At 44.0% G+C, this 18,303-nt stretch overlaps 1 protein-coding gene across 1 annotated transcript in view; it reads left to right on the forward strand.

Moving 5' to 3' along the window:
• The window catches only part of LOC144784595 (cyclic AMP-responsive element-binding protein 5-like), a 499,027-nt gene that overhangs the window by 268,229 nt on the left and 212,495 nt on the right, over positions 1-18,303 (forward strand). Inside the window, exon 2 of the mRNA XM_078663499.1 lies at positions 10,106-10,177. Coding sequence (XP_078519625.1) covers positions 10,124-10,177 — 54 coding nt within the window. The 5' untranslated portion in view covers positions 10,106-10,123. The remainder of the gene's footprint in view (positions 1-10,105; positions 10,178-18,303) is intronic.

The raw sequence follows: 18,303 nt of genomic DNA on the forward strand, positions 1-18,303 counted from the left end.
CAATTTTTTTTCATCATAAGTTTTCTGACATTGTTGCGGAATGGTCGATGCAGATGCTTGCGAGAAATCTGTGGTCATTTTTATTCACTTTGCCATCAGTATCTGGACAATAATGGACACAAAGGAAGGAGATTCATAACTCTAAGATACAGGGTTCCCAAGAAACTGGCAATGGGTATATTGTCAATCTCTTATTTATTTAGATAAGTGGAGCATTAAAGACAAATATTAGGGATGGGCGGAACTCGCGGAGTTTCACTCCACGGAATTCCGCAGAGTTGCATAAAAACTCCATGAGATTACATGGAGTTCCACGAACGGGCAGAATTTGTCACGTAGCAGTTGATTTTTAGCACCAGGAGCTTGTTTTTACAGCACGAACAGCACCACATGGCGCACCAGAGGGTGCTGCTTCTTTCTGCCACTTGAGTAGATTTTCTACTCGAGCAGCAACTTCCTCAGTTCGAACGGTCATGAACTGCCGCAACTGCCCACATTGTGAAATCTTGCCAGGAGGTGTTCTAAAATTGTGCTGGGGATGCAAATTTTCACTCGGGCCCACCAACTTAATGTTGGTGAGCCGCACGTGAGAAAAAACTCTGCCACGCGGGCTGGCAGAGTTTTGCCTGAACTCCAAACTGCCCGAACTCCACCGATGGAGTGGATTTATTTTACCCACCCTTAAAAAATATTGCAAGATCTTGTGGAGCTGCCACAAGGTGTGTGCAAAACAGTGATGATATTGCTTCCTCTCAGTCCCAGATCAAGCAAGGCACCCAGCATCTCTGACAACATCGCACTGGATTTAATATAAGCATCAGTAAAGTCTAAAAGACTACCTTGTATTTTAAGCCCTTGCTAAAATTATAAACGGTCTGATGCAGTGCAAAAAACAAAACAAAAAATGATTCCTTTCTCTATACATATTTATCATTGAGGTACAGATTGTTCGTGATGATCACTAGGTCTTTTGATTCGCAATGTGCAATGCACAATCTGTGGTGATTCGCAATGTGAACACTCATTAGGCAGCATCTGAATGATACACCAAATAGCCAAAAGTATGATGTGTGAGAGAGGTAGTCTTCTGGATAGAGCCAAAGCCCATCCCCATGTATTTTTTTAAAGCACTTGTATTATTAGGTCTTACAGACAGCTGGATTGCCAAACCAGACCTAAAAATAGCTAGAAAAATAATGAATGTGCTATAAACAAAGAAAATTACAGAATCCCTAAATACACAATGAAGTTAATGGTATATATTTCCCTAGACTTCAAGCATGAGAGAAAAGAGAAACATCAATAAAGGTTGCGTTGTATAGTGAGTTATAATTATACCCCCGGAAGAGTCAATATTCCTAAAACTCTTTACAGAAGACATGCATTCCATCTTTCTGGCTATCCGCTTCAGTTTCAATGTGACAAATTAATCATTAATTAATTTCTATATTGGTGCTGTGTTCTGAGATATCCCAATATTACATTTCAAGTCCCAGCTCAAGCAAATCTTTTAAGGGCTGGTGTGGGTGTACAAATGGGTATTGGCCACATGTAAGTCATAAATGGTCCAAGAACTTGCTGACAAATATCACATTTATTGATCAACAAAGTGGTCCTAATCAAGGAAAAGATTGCCAACCAACCACTATATTACCTGGATAAAATAAATGACCAAATAACAGATACTACAACGTTCCAGTACTATTCCTCAATATCTGAGGAAATGCTGCTAAACATAGTCAAATTCATCAAAATGTCATCAGGCCAAGTCAAGCCCTGCCCAACTGTGACTCCTCTGATGAAAAGCCAAATGCTGATATAAAGGACATAGCAATCTAGCAGCCCACCTCTAATCTCCCTTTTGAAGCACATTGTCAGAGAAAACAGTCACTCCACAACTTAAAATACATAGCAAAAGAGTGTCCATTATGCACAGACCCCTTTAAACCTACCAGAAGCACCACATCTATCTCAATAAAAATCTATGAAGAGACTCTAGGAGCACTAGAAAAGAACCAACTTGTGGCTCTAATACCATTGGACCTGTCCTTCTCCAACACTGTAGACTAAGATATTATTATTCACAGACTCAAAATTTACATGAAATAAACACAGTATTGGCCTGGATTAAACAATTTCATCCCAATCGTACACATCATATTAAACTGGAGAATTGCACATTGGATTTCTGACCCACTTCTTGTGTGGTTCCCCCAGGGTTCTTTTCCATCACCATGGCTATTCAATACTTATGTCTATCGCTTTTCAGATATCATTGAGTAATTTGAGACTGTGTTCCAGAATTAAGATGGCAGCAAGCAGACCATGGGCAGACTCTAAGAGAACAACCTCAAAAGAATAGACATCACCTCATACCTCATTTCTATTCAAGAGTGGAGGCAATTAAGTAATGTATGCCTTAACAGATCTAAAACTAAACTACTCTTTGGCTACCTCAACCCAAGTCACTTCCCATTTAAATGGCTAGACTCACTAGGAGAAGTTCCCTTTCAGTACGCAAAGCAATAAACCTGGGTATTGTCTTTGATTGCACAATGCATTTTTCTCCCCAAGTGAACACAGTGACAAGGAGTGCACACTCCCACCTCGGTGTACTTCGCAACGTGACACCATTATTAAACTTCTGTCACGCAGTGGACCTCATCAGTGAGCTGGTATTGTCTTGATCATTATAATAATATGCATATTGGCATTCACAAAAACTACCCACTTCAACTCCAACTAGTCCAGAACCAAGCAGCAAGACTAGCAACAGGTCTTCAGAGCACATTATCTTAACCCTCTGCGACCTCCATTGACTTCACATGAAACAGGAGACAACATTCAAGTTGCTCTGCACTACCTATAGAGCATGCTGGGTCAAAGCCCTAAATACTTGTCAAAACTGTTCTCAAGCCACAAGCTTTCACACTCTCTAAGATCTTCACTGAACAACAGGATAACCATTGCACCATTCAGCAAAAAAAGTACTTAGAAGGAAAATGAATATCATTTGTGGATATTCATTATGAACATAACTGTCCTGTACACACAGGCATCAGTAGGACTATTTCAAATTCAGAAACGAACTGGATATCAAACTTGACTGCCATACCTTCCCTGAGAACGTACTTTAAGATCTTTCTGGAGCCTCGTTCACTGCTGTAGAACGTTCTCCCTTGTTTTCCCCCTCATTTGCTCCTTGATGGCTTCCGGACTCCTCCTTCAATTGTAAGCACTTTTCTCCTTCTTTAATCCCTCTATGGTTCTGGAATGTTCCAATTGGACTGCAAAGCGAATACGAGCATGCTTATATCTTTGTCTTCCTCTGACTGGGGTTTTTGCTTTCCTTCTTTTACTTTCTCTCTTGAATCTCCCCCTCTCCTCCTGATAATCAGCACTTTGAAGCAGCCTCAGCATTATTTCTTTCTTTACAATTGCCTTTCGAATAAATAAATTAATACGTGTGCAATGACAGCTTAATAATAAGATTATCTTCTTTGGAGGCAAGCAAGTAAGTAAGGAGGAGAGAAATCATTTGTTTAATGTGGACCTTAAAGGAGTGTTTTCAATGTGTTTCTATGGTACACAAAGTTCCATTTCATTCCAGGTACCCTGCAATAGGTGGTATTGTTGAGCTGGGTGAGCCCCTCAATGTAAATAACAGTATAGTTACCTGTTTTGGTAGGTTACCCAACCAGGGTGAGAAGCACTTAGAAATTTCACAGGAAAAACAGTTTTTCCTATCTAATAATAGTAAATAGTTAAGAAATGCTTTTCCGCTGGGTGAGGGATTTTTGCATTAGTTAATATATCCATGTATATTTTCTTCTGCAAAAATGGAATTCACAGAAGAGTTTCAGGCATACTTCTGCGAGTTCTGAAACTTTTGTGAATTATGAAAAATGCTGAAATTTTCCCCAGACTTAGCAGTGAGGCTACAGAGTGAATTACCAACAGAACCTTGTTAATTATGTTATATTTCTCAATTTTAATTATTAAGGGAATGGGAAAGAGATTAATGGCAGTCTTAGACAATAGGAAACTTGTGATGAAATTCCACTCAACACATCCATAGGAGCACCGGTTGAACAAGAATAATCTGTAAGTATGCGCAAAAGAAGCAAGGTCAATGCTGCCAAATATCTTTTCAACATTATCTTGAATAAACAGTTTCATTCTTGTTCCAAATATTTCCACACATATTTTAATAACATGACAGTTTGAATGTACCTGGCGGGGTCGGACTACAGAAAACAGGATCATAAAAGTGACATAAAATTTATGTATGCATTTATTTATAAGTGGGCTTCCTGCTGATGCATATTGCACTGTCCATTACCCTGTCTGAATGAAATAAGTGATGTAACTGTAAAAGGCCAGTGAACTGTTTGGTGCCACTCCAGCTGCCAGCTAGGCACCAGCTACATCGAAGTACTAAATATGTATGTTTATCCATAGAGAAGGAAAGTAATTTGCTTCTGGTTGCGTATCCTTATTCACCTCACAAAAATGTGCAGAAGGTGCCACGGAATTTGGCAGATAGAATCGCGAGTGCAACAGACTGTGGCAGAAGCACCAACGTCTGTGTAAGCCCATGGCAGTGTAAAGCAACTTAGTGGTGATCAGTGCAGTAGATACTACTGCCAATAACACTTAGTGGGTCGGGGGGGGATAATAAAAACAAACATAAAATGACTTACCTGATGCTGCTGCTGGATGCCGCCTCAGTGCTCCTCTGCTCCCGCTGCCTCAATGCTTCACTGTTCCCATCCCCACCCAATCACGACACTGCGCTCACATGAGAGCAGCGTTGTTATTTACCTGCGCAGGCTGAAATGCCGCTCAGTTAGGGCCTGGGAACATGTGCTGGTTCTCCATCCGGCTGTGCAACACGGCCCGGTGAAGTAATGCTAAGTGCGCATGTCTGTTTGGCTGGCCTAAGACGGCCGACCAAACGGACATGCGCACTTAAAGTGCACCTACCACTCCTTCTCCCTAGCTGACAACGCTGGCATAGAGAGGATGGCCCGCCCCACACTCGACTCGGCAGACTGGGAAGAAAGTTAATAATTAAATTATCATAAAATAGTTTTATTACAATTTTATTTTTAATCTGCTGCCTTTCGGCAGTAGGACGACACTCCTCCGCCATAGCGAAGGAGCTGCACCTGGAGTAGTGGCGCAATGACAAATGATCATTTGCCGAGGCAAATGGTCTCAGCAAATTAATCCTCGTTATGGAGATTGCAGGTAGTTCAGAACACTGCGGCGCAACTGGTCCTAAATGCCCCCCTCCCGACTGCCTCTTGTCCTCTCCTCCATCAACTACAATGGTTCTCAGTGCGCGATCGGGTCAAGTTTAAGGTTTGCTGCACGATCCATGAAGCCTTAAACAATCTCGGCCCGCTTATCTTGCCGAGAAACGTACGCCGTATGCACCTTCCAGATCCCTCCACTCTGGAACCAAATCCCTTCTTGTGGTCCCCCATGTTAGGAGGGTCAGATTGGGAGGAAAGGCTTTCTCCCACCTTGGTCCCCTTTATTGGAAATAGCTACCCTTGTACCTAAGACAATGCCCAATCCACCTCCAATTCAGAAAGCACCTAAAGACCTTCCTCTTCCGCCTCAGTTCTTCATCCAGGTCCTCAGCTCCCCTGATGCATGTCTGCAGCGCAGAGATACCCCTTCGGGGGTCGATTCAGGTGCTATATAAATAAATAAAAAAAGAAAGAAAGAAAATGAGAAATGATGACCAGCAGTGGTGTAATGAAAAATGATGTTGCCATTTTAAAATTGGTGGGGTTCAAAAACGTCATCTTCCCCCGACTTCCCCCAAGGCATAGAAAGGTGGTAGGCCAAGCTATGCTAGCAGTGCACTTGTAAGTACTGCAAAACTTTGGTTCTTGTCACACCCACCGACGTCTTCTTCTAGAGTCACATGGGCAGCTGGCTATCGCCATATCCCCTTCCTACAGATGCTTAAAGATCATGCAAGCGTCCATTTCAGGACAGATGGAGGTGGATGTCAGCATGCAGGGAAGGAGTGGTAGCTTATTTTATTCCATTTGTTTTTAGTTTACAAGGGTAACAATAATACTCAACAGTTCAGTGTGAAATCTCTAGCAGCAGATTTAATAAAGCTGCCTTCACTTTATAACTTTCATATACCAAATAGAATAAGTGCCTTATGTACTAAGAATGCGTTCAGTAAAAATATCAAATTGCAGTGAGTGGCAATTTGACCTACTTCATGAAGATTAATGGGTCAGCAGACTATAAGGGTCTGTGATTGCTTTCAAATCTAACAATCATGTTTTTTTAAATACAGCCCATTTTCCGTTAAGAAAAAACAGATGCATTTAAAAAATAAAATGTTTTAGGAATAGTCAGTGGTCCCCTGGACCACTGCCTACTCCTAAAAATGTTTTTGTCAACATTCACATAGGAGACAGGATCCCTTAGGTCCACTTCACATTTCCTGATAAGTTATCACCTACATTGTGGTTTTGGTTACCTACCAGTAGGTTTCGAGTGTGACTCATATGATACATACCTTAAGCAATCACAAATTGGAAGGGATGCACTTAGGGCCCGATTCACAGAACTGACTTTAGACAAAATCCTAAACTTACTACCATTTTGGTATTCACAGAAGGCACTTACTCATTAATGAGTAAGTGCCTTCTGTGAATACCAAAATGAGTAATGTACTCATTTTGAGTAATGTAATCATTTTGAGAAACTTACTCATTATGGTATTCAGAGAAGGCACTTACTCATTGATGAGTAAGTGCCTTCTGTGAATACCAAAATGAGTAAGTGCTTTCTGTGAATATCAAAATGGTAGTAAGTTTAGGATTTTGTCTTAAGTTAGTTCTGTGAATCGGGCCCATAGTACGCCCCTTCTAATTTGCAATTCGTTATTCGAGTTACCAATTGCAATTTGGCTTTGTGCATGCTCAAAAGCTATTTTGCAGTAGCAAAGCCTCTGATTTTGTGAATCAGAGTCTTTGCATCTATAAAATAGCTTTGTAAATAAGCTATCTATATCTATACTAATATTAGAAAGAGAGAGCCTAAACCTTTGAGGCGGGTAATCTCAGTAACCACAGCACCAATCACAACACCAAATACAGCGTTGGAAAGGGCAGTTGCAGCAGAAGGACATAGGCTATGCAGACGCCCACCATATACATTTAAAAGGTAAAAGAACTGTGCCAGCAAAGTAGTCACTTGTGGGCGTGTCTGCGTTGTGCTGTGGGCATGTGCTGGGGGCGTGACAAACGCTGGGGGCATGTGGTACGTTCCGCCCTTCATGCCATGTCTCATATCGTGTGCTGTGGGCATGTGCTGGGGGCGTGGGCGGGTGCGGGGCGCGGCATTATGAAAACGTGTGGTACGTTCCGCCCTTCATGCCATGTCTCATATCGTGTGCTGGGGGCGTGGGCGTGTGCGGGGCGCGGCATTACAAAAAAAAAAAAGCAAGCATACATTCCAGCTCCGGGTGTGCTTGCCCCGCGCTCCCAGTGCTGTGCACCTGCTTTACTGTATGTCGGTCAGGCATGGCGCTATGCCCATGGGCCGGAAGGAGCGCAAACAGGGGCCATTGTGCAGGAAATCTAATCTCCCCTTATCGTCCGGTGACGCCTGAAGCGCACACTGGAGATTTACCACTTCTGTTGCGCACAGGCCTCGCGCGATGCACATCCGGAAACAAGGCCCGCCTCCACGGAAATAGCAAGAAAGGGCCTATGCCTCACCCGGTAAGTACATTGGTGGCACGGCGGGCCACATCTCCAGCAACATACTCATATTGTTTCACCACCCATTTGAAAAATGCACAGGTCTCTCTCGTTGATGGCCAGCACCGAGATACACTTTTAGACACACCTCCCGCCAGAAGTTCTATGGAGGGCGCTCACATATTAGGATTTAGGCATTTGTAATGGTCATTTTTATTGGGCAATATTTCGTGTTCTGGGGGCGTGGCCAATGGGCGCGACAATCGGCCGGCAGCAATGCATACCCTGACAATGTCGGGATGGGCTGCTAGCTTATTTACAACATTGCTTTGTAAATAAGTCCATGGGGCCATTAGTACTTACGATTTTTAAATTGTGATTTGGAAATCGCAGTTCCTAAAGTTGATGCATCTGTATGACAGTTTTATTTTTAAAATAGGGATTCTTAGTGGGCCCCAAATCGACCTGCTTCATGAATATTTATGAGATCGATCACAATTTACGACACACTAGGAGTCACAGCCAATTTGTGACACACTAGGAGTCACAGCCTAACCCATGCAGGCCATCACAGACATGGTGGCCTTGATGGGTTAGGAGTCCACCATGTCTGTGATTGTTTTTTAATAAAGCAATATATAGTTTTTTAAATGCAGTATATTTTCCTTAAAAGAAAAGGGCATGAATTTCAAAAACGAAAATGAAACGTTTAAGATTGGGGACCTCTACCCATTTGCCAATGGATTACCACCAATTTTGAATTGGCGGTCAAGTATTACTGTTTTGCAACAGGAATTTGGTCGCAAAACATTAGTAACTATCCCATAGATTCATCAAGCATCCATTTTGCGATTCCTTAATAGCGAAAAATAGGGATTCGCTAATAAGGAATAGCAAAATGCTATGCATGAAGAACTCGCTTAAAAAATAGCGATTTCTTAAAATTCCTTAATTGCGACTCGCAAATTGTGAGTCGCAATTAAGGAATACCTCCCCATTCATTCCTATGGGCCTAGAGGCCCATAGGAATGAATGGGAAGACAATCTCAATTTGCGATTCTCAATTAGAGAATTGCAAATTGAGATTGCAATTTCAAGGATGCCAGGGTGTGAAAAGGACACCCTGTTGCACCCCTGAAATCTGCATATGGGTACATCTTGCACACACACATGCCCTAAGGGCATGTTTGTGTGTAAAATGGAACTTTGAAAAATGCACTTTAGTGCATTTTTCAAAGTTTTTGCAAATTACCATGAAGTTCAATTTCATGGTAATTTGCTCCCCCTATTAGCGAAATCGCAATTTTTTTTCACTTTAACCCTTTGCGTGCTCGTGACGGAACCGTTCCGTCACGAGCCTCGGGTGGGCTGTGCTGGTGACGGCACGGTTCCGTTACGGCCCGCTCGCCGTGCCTGCGCGGTGCGAATTCCGTGCCTGCGCTGACGTTCTAAAGAGCGGGTGGGGCCGTGACGGAACCGTTCTGTCACAAGCACAGCTCACCCGAGGGCCGTGACGGAGCGGTTCCGTCATGAGTACGGGAGCGCCGCGCGGCTCCGCCTCCCCCTTAAATGCAATAGCAATTTAAGTCATCGCAATTTTGCGATTTCTTAAATTGCAATTTTTGCATTTGAGATGATGCATCCCAAATGCAAAAATACCAGTCGCAAAGGGGCAGATTCTGAGAATCTGTCACTTTGCGAGCGGTCTTTAGCTTGATGCATCTATGCCTATCACTGCAATTTTGTATTTGGAAGGTACACCCTGATAGACCCCTTCCAAATGCTGAATTGGAATAGGGTCTTAAACACAAACTGTGATTTCAGTAATAAGTTACAGAATCACAATTTGCTTTTTGTACATTCAAAAAAGCTTTTTTTGAAGTCACAAACGGTCTGATTCTGCGAATCAGCCCGTGTGTGACCTCAAAACAGCTTTGCACATCTGGTCCTGACTTCCAGGGGATAACACGTTTTTAGAAGTTATTATGATGACGAAAAATGTTATTTATATAGCTCTTCCTGACGAGCCGTTAATTGTAGGTAAAAAACACCAGCCCGCCATCTTTGACAGTCTTATCTAATAATAACAGGGCAGATGTGTGTTTTTCATAAGAATTGTCGCTGCTATCGCCTCTGATGACTTTTGTAGCCCTTTAAAAAACATATATATAAGGAAGAACAAAAGCACTTTAGACTGCATGGAGCCTGCACATACCTTTACGTCTTGCAGAGCTTGTCAATGTGCTATGTATATATTTATTTTGTTTTCTTGGACCATAAAAATAAAATGAAATATTGAAGTTTACTATATTTTTTGCCAGTGGAAGTAATGCCTCGACTTCTTTTTTTTAAACATTTAGATTTATGAAGACTCGGCAATGAATTTGGAGGAGGAGAGGCCTTTTGTGTGCAGTGCGCCAGGGTGTTCACAGGTAAGAACACAACAAAAGGGCTTCTTGATGCAAAGTCTGTCCTGTTGGACATACTATAAGAGATCACCCTGCATCACATAGCTGTTATTTTTATACCTCGTGCTGCAGTTGTAGATTAAAGTTACTTAATTGACGGAGACTGCAAAGGTGTCTAGACATATGCTTTGCAAGTCAGTGTCAAATTACCCAAACTACTTTGAAAATAAAGCATGGGCATTTTTTACAAGTGTGCGGATCAAATGTTGGTGCAGACTGACAAATGTGAAACTTGAAACATAGGCCCTGATCAGTAGCAGGTAATGATGACTCCACTGTGAAACTGACAGGTTAAGTAGCGCATTTCCTGCAACATATCCACATTGTTTGTATTCTCTTTACCACCCATGGTTGTGTGTCAACTCCCGATCCAGAGTGACAGAATTTCTACCACGCCTGGTTAAGTTACTTTCAGGAAAGATTATCCTAGAAAGTGAGGAGGACTTTCTTGCAAAGGTACATGTTCAGTTCTTCACATGCTGGAAAACACCCTCAACATGCTAGGGAGACTAGGCATGTGGGCGCTGAAAATGTATCCCGAGATGTTCCGTGTCTAGTGGTACAGCTGAGTTTTCTTTACCAACTCTCACATCCTATGGTGCATTTAGCCACTTTGCTAGAAAACAGTGGATTGCCCTGGTGGAAAACTCTGGTTATGGAGTATTTCCTCCTGCTGCCTTGGCAGAGGTCTAATAGGCTTTTCAACTTCCACTTTGTAGTATTCTGTATTGTGCCTCATAGGCACTTGTAGGTAGAACACTGTGTTATGGGCATTCTGGGGTTGGTATTGGAATGTCCACTGTTTGGCAGTTGATGCCTGCTGCTCACTGATGTCGCTGAATTACTATTGAGCTGCTTTTGGTAGTTTTCAGTACTGCAGAATGCCGTTCGGCCTTGCGTCGGCGGCGGCAGTTTTTCAAAGACTAATGAGTCAAATGTTTAAGGATACCCCTGGAGTAATTGTTTTCCAGGACGATGTTTTAATTTTTGTCGAGAACAAAGAGGATCATGACAATTCATTGAATCAAGTTTTGGAAATTATGCTGGATAAAGGTATTGTACTTAAAAGAGAAAAATGTGTTTTCCTAAAGGAGAAAATGGAATTTCTTGGACATGTAGTCTCACACAATGGGGTAGAACCACGTCCTGGTTTGGTAAAAGCCATTGTAGATGCTTCTCCTCCTGTCGATAAATCAAGGATTATGCATCAAAAGTTCAGCCACTGACTAACATGTTAAAGAAGAATGTGCCATTTGCGTGGGACATGAACTGTCAAGACATTTTTCAATGGATTAAGTCTCAGTTAGTGAGTGACAGTATTCTTAAACCTTTTGATCCAAATAAAGACTGTGTTGTGACCGTAGATGCTAGTGGTTTTGGTCTTGGAGCTGTGCTCACTCAAAAGAGTGGTCAGGTTGACAACACCATTGCGTACGCTTCGTGAGTTTTGCGTGGAGCTGAGATGAATTTCTCTGTCATTGAGAAAGAGCTTTTAGCTTGCTGGTGGGCAGTGAGGAAATTCAACTCTTTTCTCTGGGGTAGTAATTTTGTAATACGTACGGATCACAGTCCTTTAGTCTCTATTTTATCTGGTGAGAAGATTAAGGAGCATACTCCAAGGATTGCTAGGTTGTCAACAAAGTTACTTCAGTACAATTTTGATATTGTCTATTTACCTGGAATGAAGAATGTCAGGGCGGATTACTTCTCTCGTTTTCCCGTCTTATTGATGGTGCGCATGAAGGACATTTAGGGAAAACGTTCACTAAACGTAGGTTGCGGGATGTGTTTTGGTGGCCGCAAATGGATGTGTGTGTCTACACTTTAGTTGATGGTTGCGTTATTTGTAAATCCTCCGACAAGAGTCACAAGGTAAGAACACCTCCTTTGGAGCCTATTCAATTTCCTGAGAGGGCGTGGGAGAGGATTGGCGTTGATTTAGTTGGTCCTTTCAATCTCTTACCTTCTTCTTCACGTTTTGCCATTGTTGCCATTGATTATTACTCCAAATGGCCGGAGGTTCGGTTTATCAGTGAACCTTCCTCAGCTAATGTTATTCTTTTTTTAAAAGACATTTTCCTAAGGGAAGGTTTTTCCTTCGCTTGTCATGACGGACAATGGTGTACAGTTCGTGAGCTCTGAATTTGAGTGTTTTCTTAGACAAGGTGGTGTTTCTCACAAGAAGAGTTCTTTCTATCACCCCCAAGCTAATGGCCTTGTTGAGAGGATGAACCGAGTGTTGAATAATTGTGTGCAATGGGCTATTGCTAGCAAGTGTGTAGTTGAGAATGCTGTTCGTTCCATGTTATGGTTCTATCGCACCACGGCACATTCGTCAACTGGAGTGTCTCCTTTTGAACTTCTAAGGGGGAGAAAACCATCTACCAAAATTTGTCCGGGTTGGATGTCTAAATGGGTCAAAATGAACGTTATGGATGGCATTGATGGGTTTGTGAGAGACAATGTTACCAAAGCAGAAGCAAAGCAAAAAGTTTATTTTGATAAAAGAAAGAGGGCTGTATCGCATAATATTTGTGCTGGTGATGTTGTTCGTATTAAGAATCCTGTTCATGTCACCAAGGGAAGAAGTAAATTCTCCGAGCCTTTAGTTGTTGATAAGGTTTGTGGTAATGCTGTGCGGGTTAACAACAGAAATTGGTGGAATATTTGTAAAGTTGTTAAAGTCAGTGGTGAGAACGTTGACTCTAATAACCATTTGTCTAGTCCTTGTTCTGATACCATTAATAGAGATAACAGATGTAATGATGATAGCTTGTTGCCAGAACTTCGCAGGAGTTTGAGAGTGTCTAGGATTCCTGCCAGGTTCAGGTAGTTCTCTAGTTTCCTGTTTTCCGTTACCTTTGCTTGTAATGTTTTGTCTCTTCCTTTTGCTATTTTCCTTTATTTTTTCTCCCCTGTTCTCTTTTCTTCGTATATTTTCCTTTCCTTATTTTCTTCAAGTTCTTCTTCCTTTTGTTTTGTAGGAAAGAGGATAATGTAGTATTCTGTATTGTGCCTCACAGGCACTTGTAGGTAGAACACTGTGTTATGGGCATTCTGGGGTTGGTATTGGAATGTCCACTGTTTGGCAGTTGATGCCTGCTGCTCACTGATGTCGCTGTATTACTATTGAGCTGAATAAACCCAACCTTGGAACTCCAATCTTGTCTACTCTCATGAACTCAAACACTACACACTTTAAGATACATTTTTCCACCATTATACGTGCTCCGATATACGACATTATGGCTCATTTTAAGTCTGAACAATGGGCAGTTGGAACAGTGAACTAATAAGCTCACTTTGGAGTTAAGATATGTTAGTAAATACTGCTCACAACTGTACAGTGATATTCCTAGTTTGAAAGCAGTCCAAACTGCTATTTAGGGCCCGATTCCAATTGCGGTTGGAAATTGATCCAAAGTAAGATGGCCACACCTTAGTGCTGCTCTGCCAGCCCGGAGCTATCATTTGCCCATTATCCTGCCATCTCACCCAATTACATCCCTGTTCAAGGGGACTTTCCGTGAGGAGTGCCATGGGAATCCAATTACTCCAAAATTCCTGGAAACTTTTTCCAGACTCCATGCAGATTGGGGCCTGAGGCTGTGACTATGCGCAGGCCACCGCTTGGAGCAGAGTCTGCGTTCGGAGCATCAAGGAGCCTAGAAGGTGCGGCTTGACGATTGCAGAGCCTTCCTGCTGATTGCCCGGGGTTGCCTACCCCGGGGATGTGACCGCCATATGTGGGACATGCCTGAAGCTGTGCAGCCGGCTGCGGGGGCCGTGTCTGCTATGCCAGGAACAGCTTGGCATGTGGACCCTGTGGTCTGAGAGAGGCCTAATCGAGCCTCTCTGCCCATGCAGGGCGGATTGGACCTTGAAGAGGATTCCTGCCATGATGGGATGGCTGAGATCCCAGCTCAACTGGAAGTTTGATGGGCCTCGCCTGGAGATGGGGCTGAAATATCAAGCGGAACGCAGGTGTCCCATAGAACTTGTGTGCACTGTGCCCCATCCTGCGGGGGTAGCAGACTCTGCCTGGATGGCTGGATTTCCCGCCGAGGCATCCGAGGTGACGCCCCACCCCTGGAGCGCCATATGAGGACTTTAGGTAACTGCAGCTTTCAGTGAACCACCCTGCATTGCGTTGTTTCCCAGTGGCTGGGCTGATGCAGCTTGGGGGTGCTAGACTTCGTCCTTGGCCCTGAGGGGAAAACTATACTGAGCAGCCCTCTCTTGGTCCCCTGTAATCGCTGACAGCACCCCCAGAGAGCGTGAGGCTATTTTCTTGGACAGCCAGGTGGGTCACAGGCCTGACTAAATGCGGCGAATGCCAGTGACCATCTGCCCTGCATTGCACTAGGGTGAGGACATGGGTAAGGTGGACTGGGGCTAAACTCGCCTAACATTTGACACTATATGAGCCGCTAAACCCCCGCATGATGACCTGGCCGACCCAGAGCAAGACCCTGTGCCCTCAAGTGCATCCACACTTGATGCAACACTGTAGGCCATGCAGCAGAGCCTGGCATCAATTGATGGTAAAATTGACACACTGGATTAACGCATCGATCATATGACAATGAAGTTAGATGAACAAAGAGCTTGCATCACAACAGCAGAACAACGCATCTCGCCAACAGAGGATGATCTACAAGTGGTCTCTACTAAATGTTTGAATATGGAAAAGGTCCTCACAGTTATTCATGCCAAGAATGAAGATTTAGAGGCATGCTTTTGCCTCAGCAACCTGCAAATCACTGACATCCCTGAATCCACCAACCCCAGCAGGTTGTAGACCTATGCAAAAACTATGTTGACCTCTCTCTTTGACTCTGAAAATCTCTCACATCTTTTGGTGGTGAAGAGGACTCATCACTTTCTTATGGCTCTCTCATGGCGCGCCTGACTCCAGGGGCCTCTCCACATCCCATCATAGCAAAGCTACTAAATTATAAAGATTGGGTTGTGGTCCTCCAGCTGGCTTATGTGAAGGGGGACATCACTTATCAGAGCAACAGTGTGGCCATCTTTTTGGACTTCATGGTGGGAGTGCAATCAGCCCGCAGCGAATTTCTGCCCATTATGAAGCAACTACAAAAAGCGGGAAAAACCTACACCATGTTCTACCTAGTGCAACTCCGTATCGACCACCGCGGACACCAGAAGATATTTTCTACTCCCAAGGCGGCAAAGGAACATCTTAAAATGCTTACATCATGCCGAAGAAACCAATCCGATTATGCTATGCAGGACAATGAACATTAAACTCTTGGCTCCTTCTGCACTACGCCCTGCTAGACTGATTGAGACTCCTGGTGCATGAATCCTGATCTGGGGCATTGCCCGCCCTGGTTCAGTGCAGATGATCTTTGTTGGAGAGTAGGCTCTGCTTCTTATAGTTACCCCCACTTTTTGCTGATGTTTCACTGTTTTGACTGGGATCCTGCTGTTCAGGACCCCAGCCTAATTGCATTCTCTTATAAACTGATTGCATATACTTTAGGTACACTCCAGATTGGATTCTGTGGTACCCTTATAAGTCCCTAGTATATGGTATACTATATACCCAGGGCATACGTACCCCAGGAGCCTCCCAGGGGCTGCAGCATGTATTGTGCCACCCCTGAGAGGCCACTCAAATTGACACCACAGGTCTGCTACTGCAGCCTGTGTAAGGAGGTGCATGCACCCCTTACTTAGATATAGGTTCACTATATCTACCTTATCACTGCACATATATACCTATGAGTCACCCCTATGGCAAGCCTTATCAATCCTGAAGGCAGGGTGCTGGGTTTTATGTGAGAGGGTGCCCATGCATGAGCAGGGCCCCTCTGCAGCCTTCAAAATCTATTCTCTGAGGTTGTTCTATGATGCAGTGATACCATATACTCTTAAGTGCATTATAACCTCGCTGTACATGCTAACTTTAAAACGGCTGCACAGAAAACTGTCGTATTTGGTGTCAAACACCTTGGAATCATACCTCCACACTAGTAACTGGTGCGGGAGGTAGGATTCCACCCTCCTAGAAGGAGAAATACTACAGCACCGGTACACCCGGTACCAGCTTTCTCGACCCTGGCATTATAAGATGGATGCTGCCAGCCACAGACACAAGTCTGTCCTCCTGCTTCTGGACGAAACTCCGGCAGGGGAAGGCTGGACAATAGGTTTCCTGTCACAGGGAGGTGTAACCAACCCCAGAGAGGCTTTAGTGGATTGGAGCTGGGTCGGTGCACTCCAAGAGTGCTTTGATGTCTGCACTGGGGGCACATTTGGTGTCCCTGTGCATAGTCCAGCCCAAACCGGTTGCTATTGGTCCCAGCTCTGCCGCAAAACTGGACAAAGGACATGGGTGTAGCCACCCCTCTGTCCTGACCCTCCCATAGGTGGGTCCCCAGAGTTTGTCCCACCCCTCGTTGGGTATAAAGAAGGAACCCCTGGCTACAGGACTTTAGATTTACCTGGACAAATCTCTGCTACAGAAACCAAGTACTTCGACGATCTACACTGTGCTAGATGACAGAAGAATCTCCCTTGGAGTAAAGGAGTTACTCCCCTGCTAAGCAGGCACCAAAGACGCATCTGACCGGTTTGCAACTCCGAAGCTCCTTAGGACTCCGAAGAATTTTGCAACACAGGAGGTAGGTTTCCAAGTGTCCCTGAGGTTGACTAGTGTGCTCAGCAAACCTGAGACCCATATCCCTCGTGGGGACTGTGCAACCCGAACCCCTGGGCACCGTGTCTATTTGCAGAAGCATCTGCTTCCCGGCGACCCCTGAAGCTGTACTTTGGGCTACTTGTAGTCCAGACCTCAAACAGTGAAGATAACCGGCCTACATTCAACGAGTGTTCCGTGGGCTGGTGTTTTGTGATTCCTCTTGAGGTCCCGTTACGATCCCTGGTCTGTCGACCTGTGGGTCCCTGTGAAGGCAACTTTAACTTTCAGTGGGCTTACCTGGCTGCTCCAGATGTGCTCTGACTTTCCATTGCTTGGGGAGTCCCCAAAACCTTGCTGGTCCTAACCGAAGCATCTTTTCTGTGACCGCATGGGTTACAGTTGCCAAGGCTTGTTGGTGTTCAATCCAGACACTGACCCCCCAGCAATCAACATCCTTTGTAGGACAGCTCACCTGCAGACTTTGGTTGTCCTCGATGTCTCCTGGTCCCTGTGGCTGTAGAGTCAAGCTTCACCTCTTCGCACCCGACATCGGTGGGCATTCGTCTACCGAGCCCCTGGTCACTGGCAAGTTACCCAGACTTTGTCCCCTCTGCTTTCAGGTTCTTCTCAGCTTTGATCCAGGCTTGGAGCACACCAGACACTTTTCCTCTTCATGGCAGCAGCCCTTTGCAGCATCTCGCGATTGAAAACGACGAAGATTCCCAACACTATTTGACACCTATGCACCCGGCTTACCTGTGTTAGGAAACACGAGTACTCCGGTGCTCACATGGGTGCTGGCCTTTGAACCTTTTAAGTATGAAAGGGTTTGCTCAAAGTCCTCTCCTAAGTGTTCTTAAACTTGAAAATTCAAACCACGACTTTCTTATAGGATTGTACAGACCTCGCGGTTGTGTTCTCACACTGCACGCATCCCCCATGGGTCCCCTGTGTCACTACCTTGGGTGGTTCCTTGGGGTCCCAGCGATTCTACGTGCTATAGGCACTGTGTCTAGTCAAGTGTGGTTGTTATACCACCTTCTTAGTATATGGTTCGGTCTCCCCCTTTAGCCCGCTGTGAATTGTGCTATTTATTGCCGTTCTAGTATTGTAATATTGTGTGCCTGAACAAATATTATATACAAACAGTACAGAAGCATTACATACACAACACATGGTGAAACAGAAAAACCGTGTGTTGTGTATATAATGCTTCTGTACTGTTTGTATATAATATTTGCTCATGCATGGATTGTAATATATATGTACTATTTAATTATTCCAGCCTTGATGAAGTCTCTGTGGGAGACGAAACACGTGTTGGCGATGTTTATGCTGGGAGAACCTGTTTTTTTATGAAATTTGAATAAAGGAGAATAACAAAAACAACGCTATCTGAAGAGGACCTCTTTTTGACTCT

The sequence above is a fragment of the Lissotriton helveticus genome, chromosome 10 (genome assembly GCF_964261635.1).
Source record: "Lissotriton helveticus chromosome 10, aLisHel1.1, whole genome shotgun sequence".
In the NCBI taxonomy this organism is placed as follows: domain Eukaryota; kingdom Metazoa; phylum Chordata; class Amphibia; order Caudata; family Salamandridae; genus Lissotriton; species Lissotriton helveticus.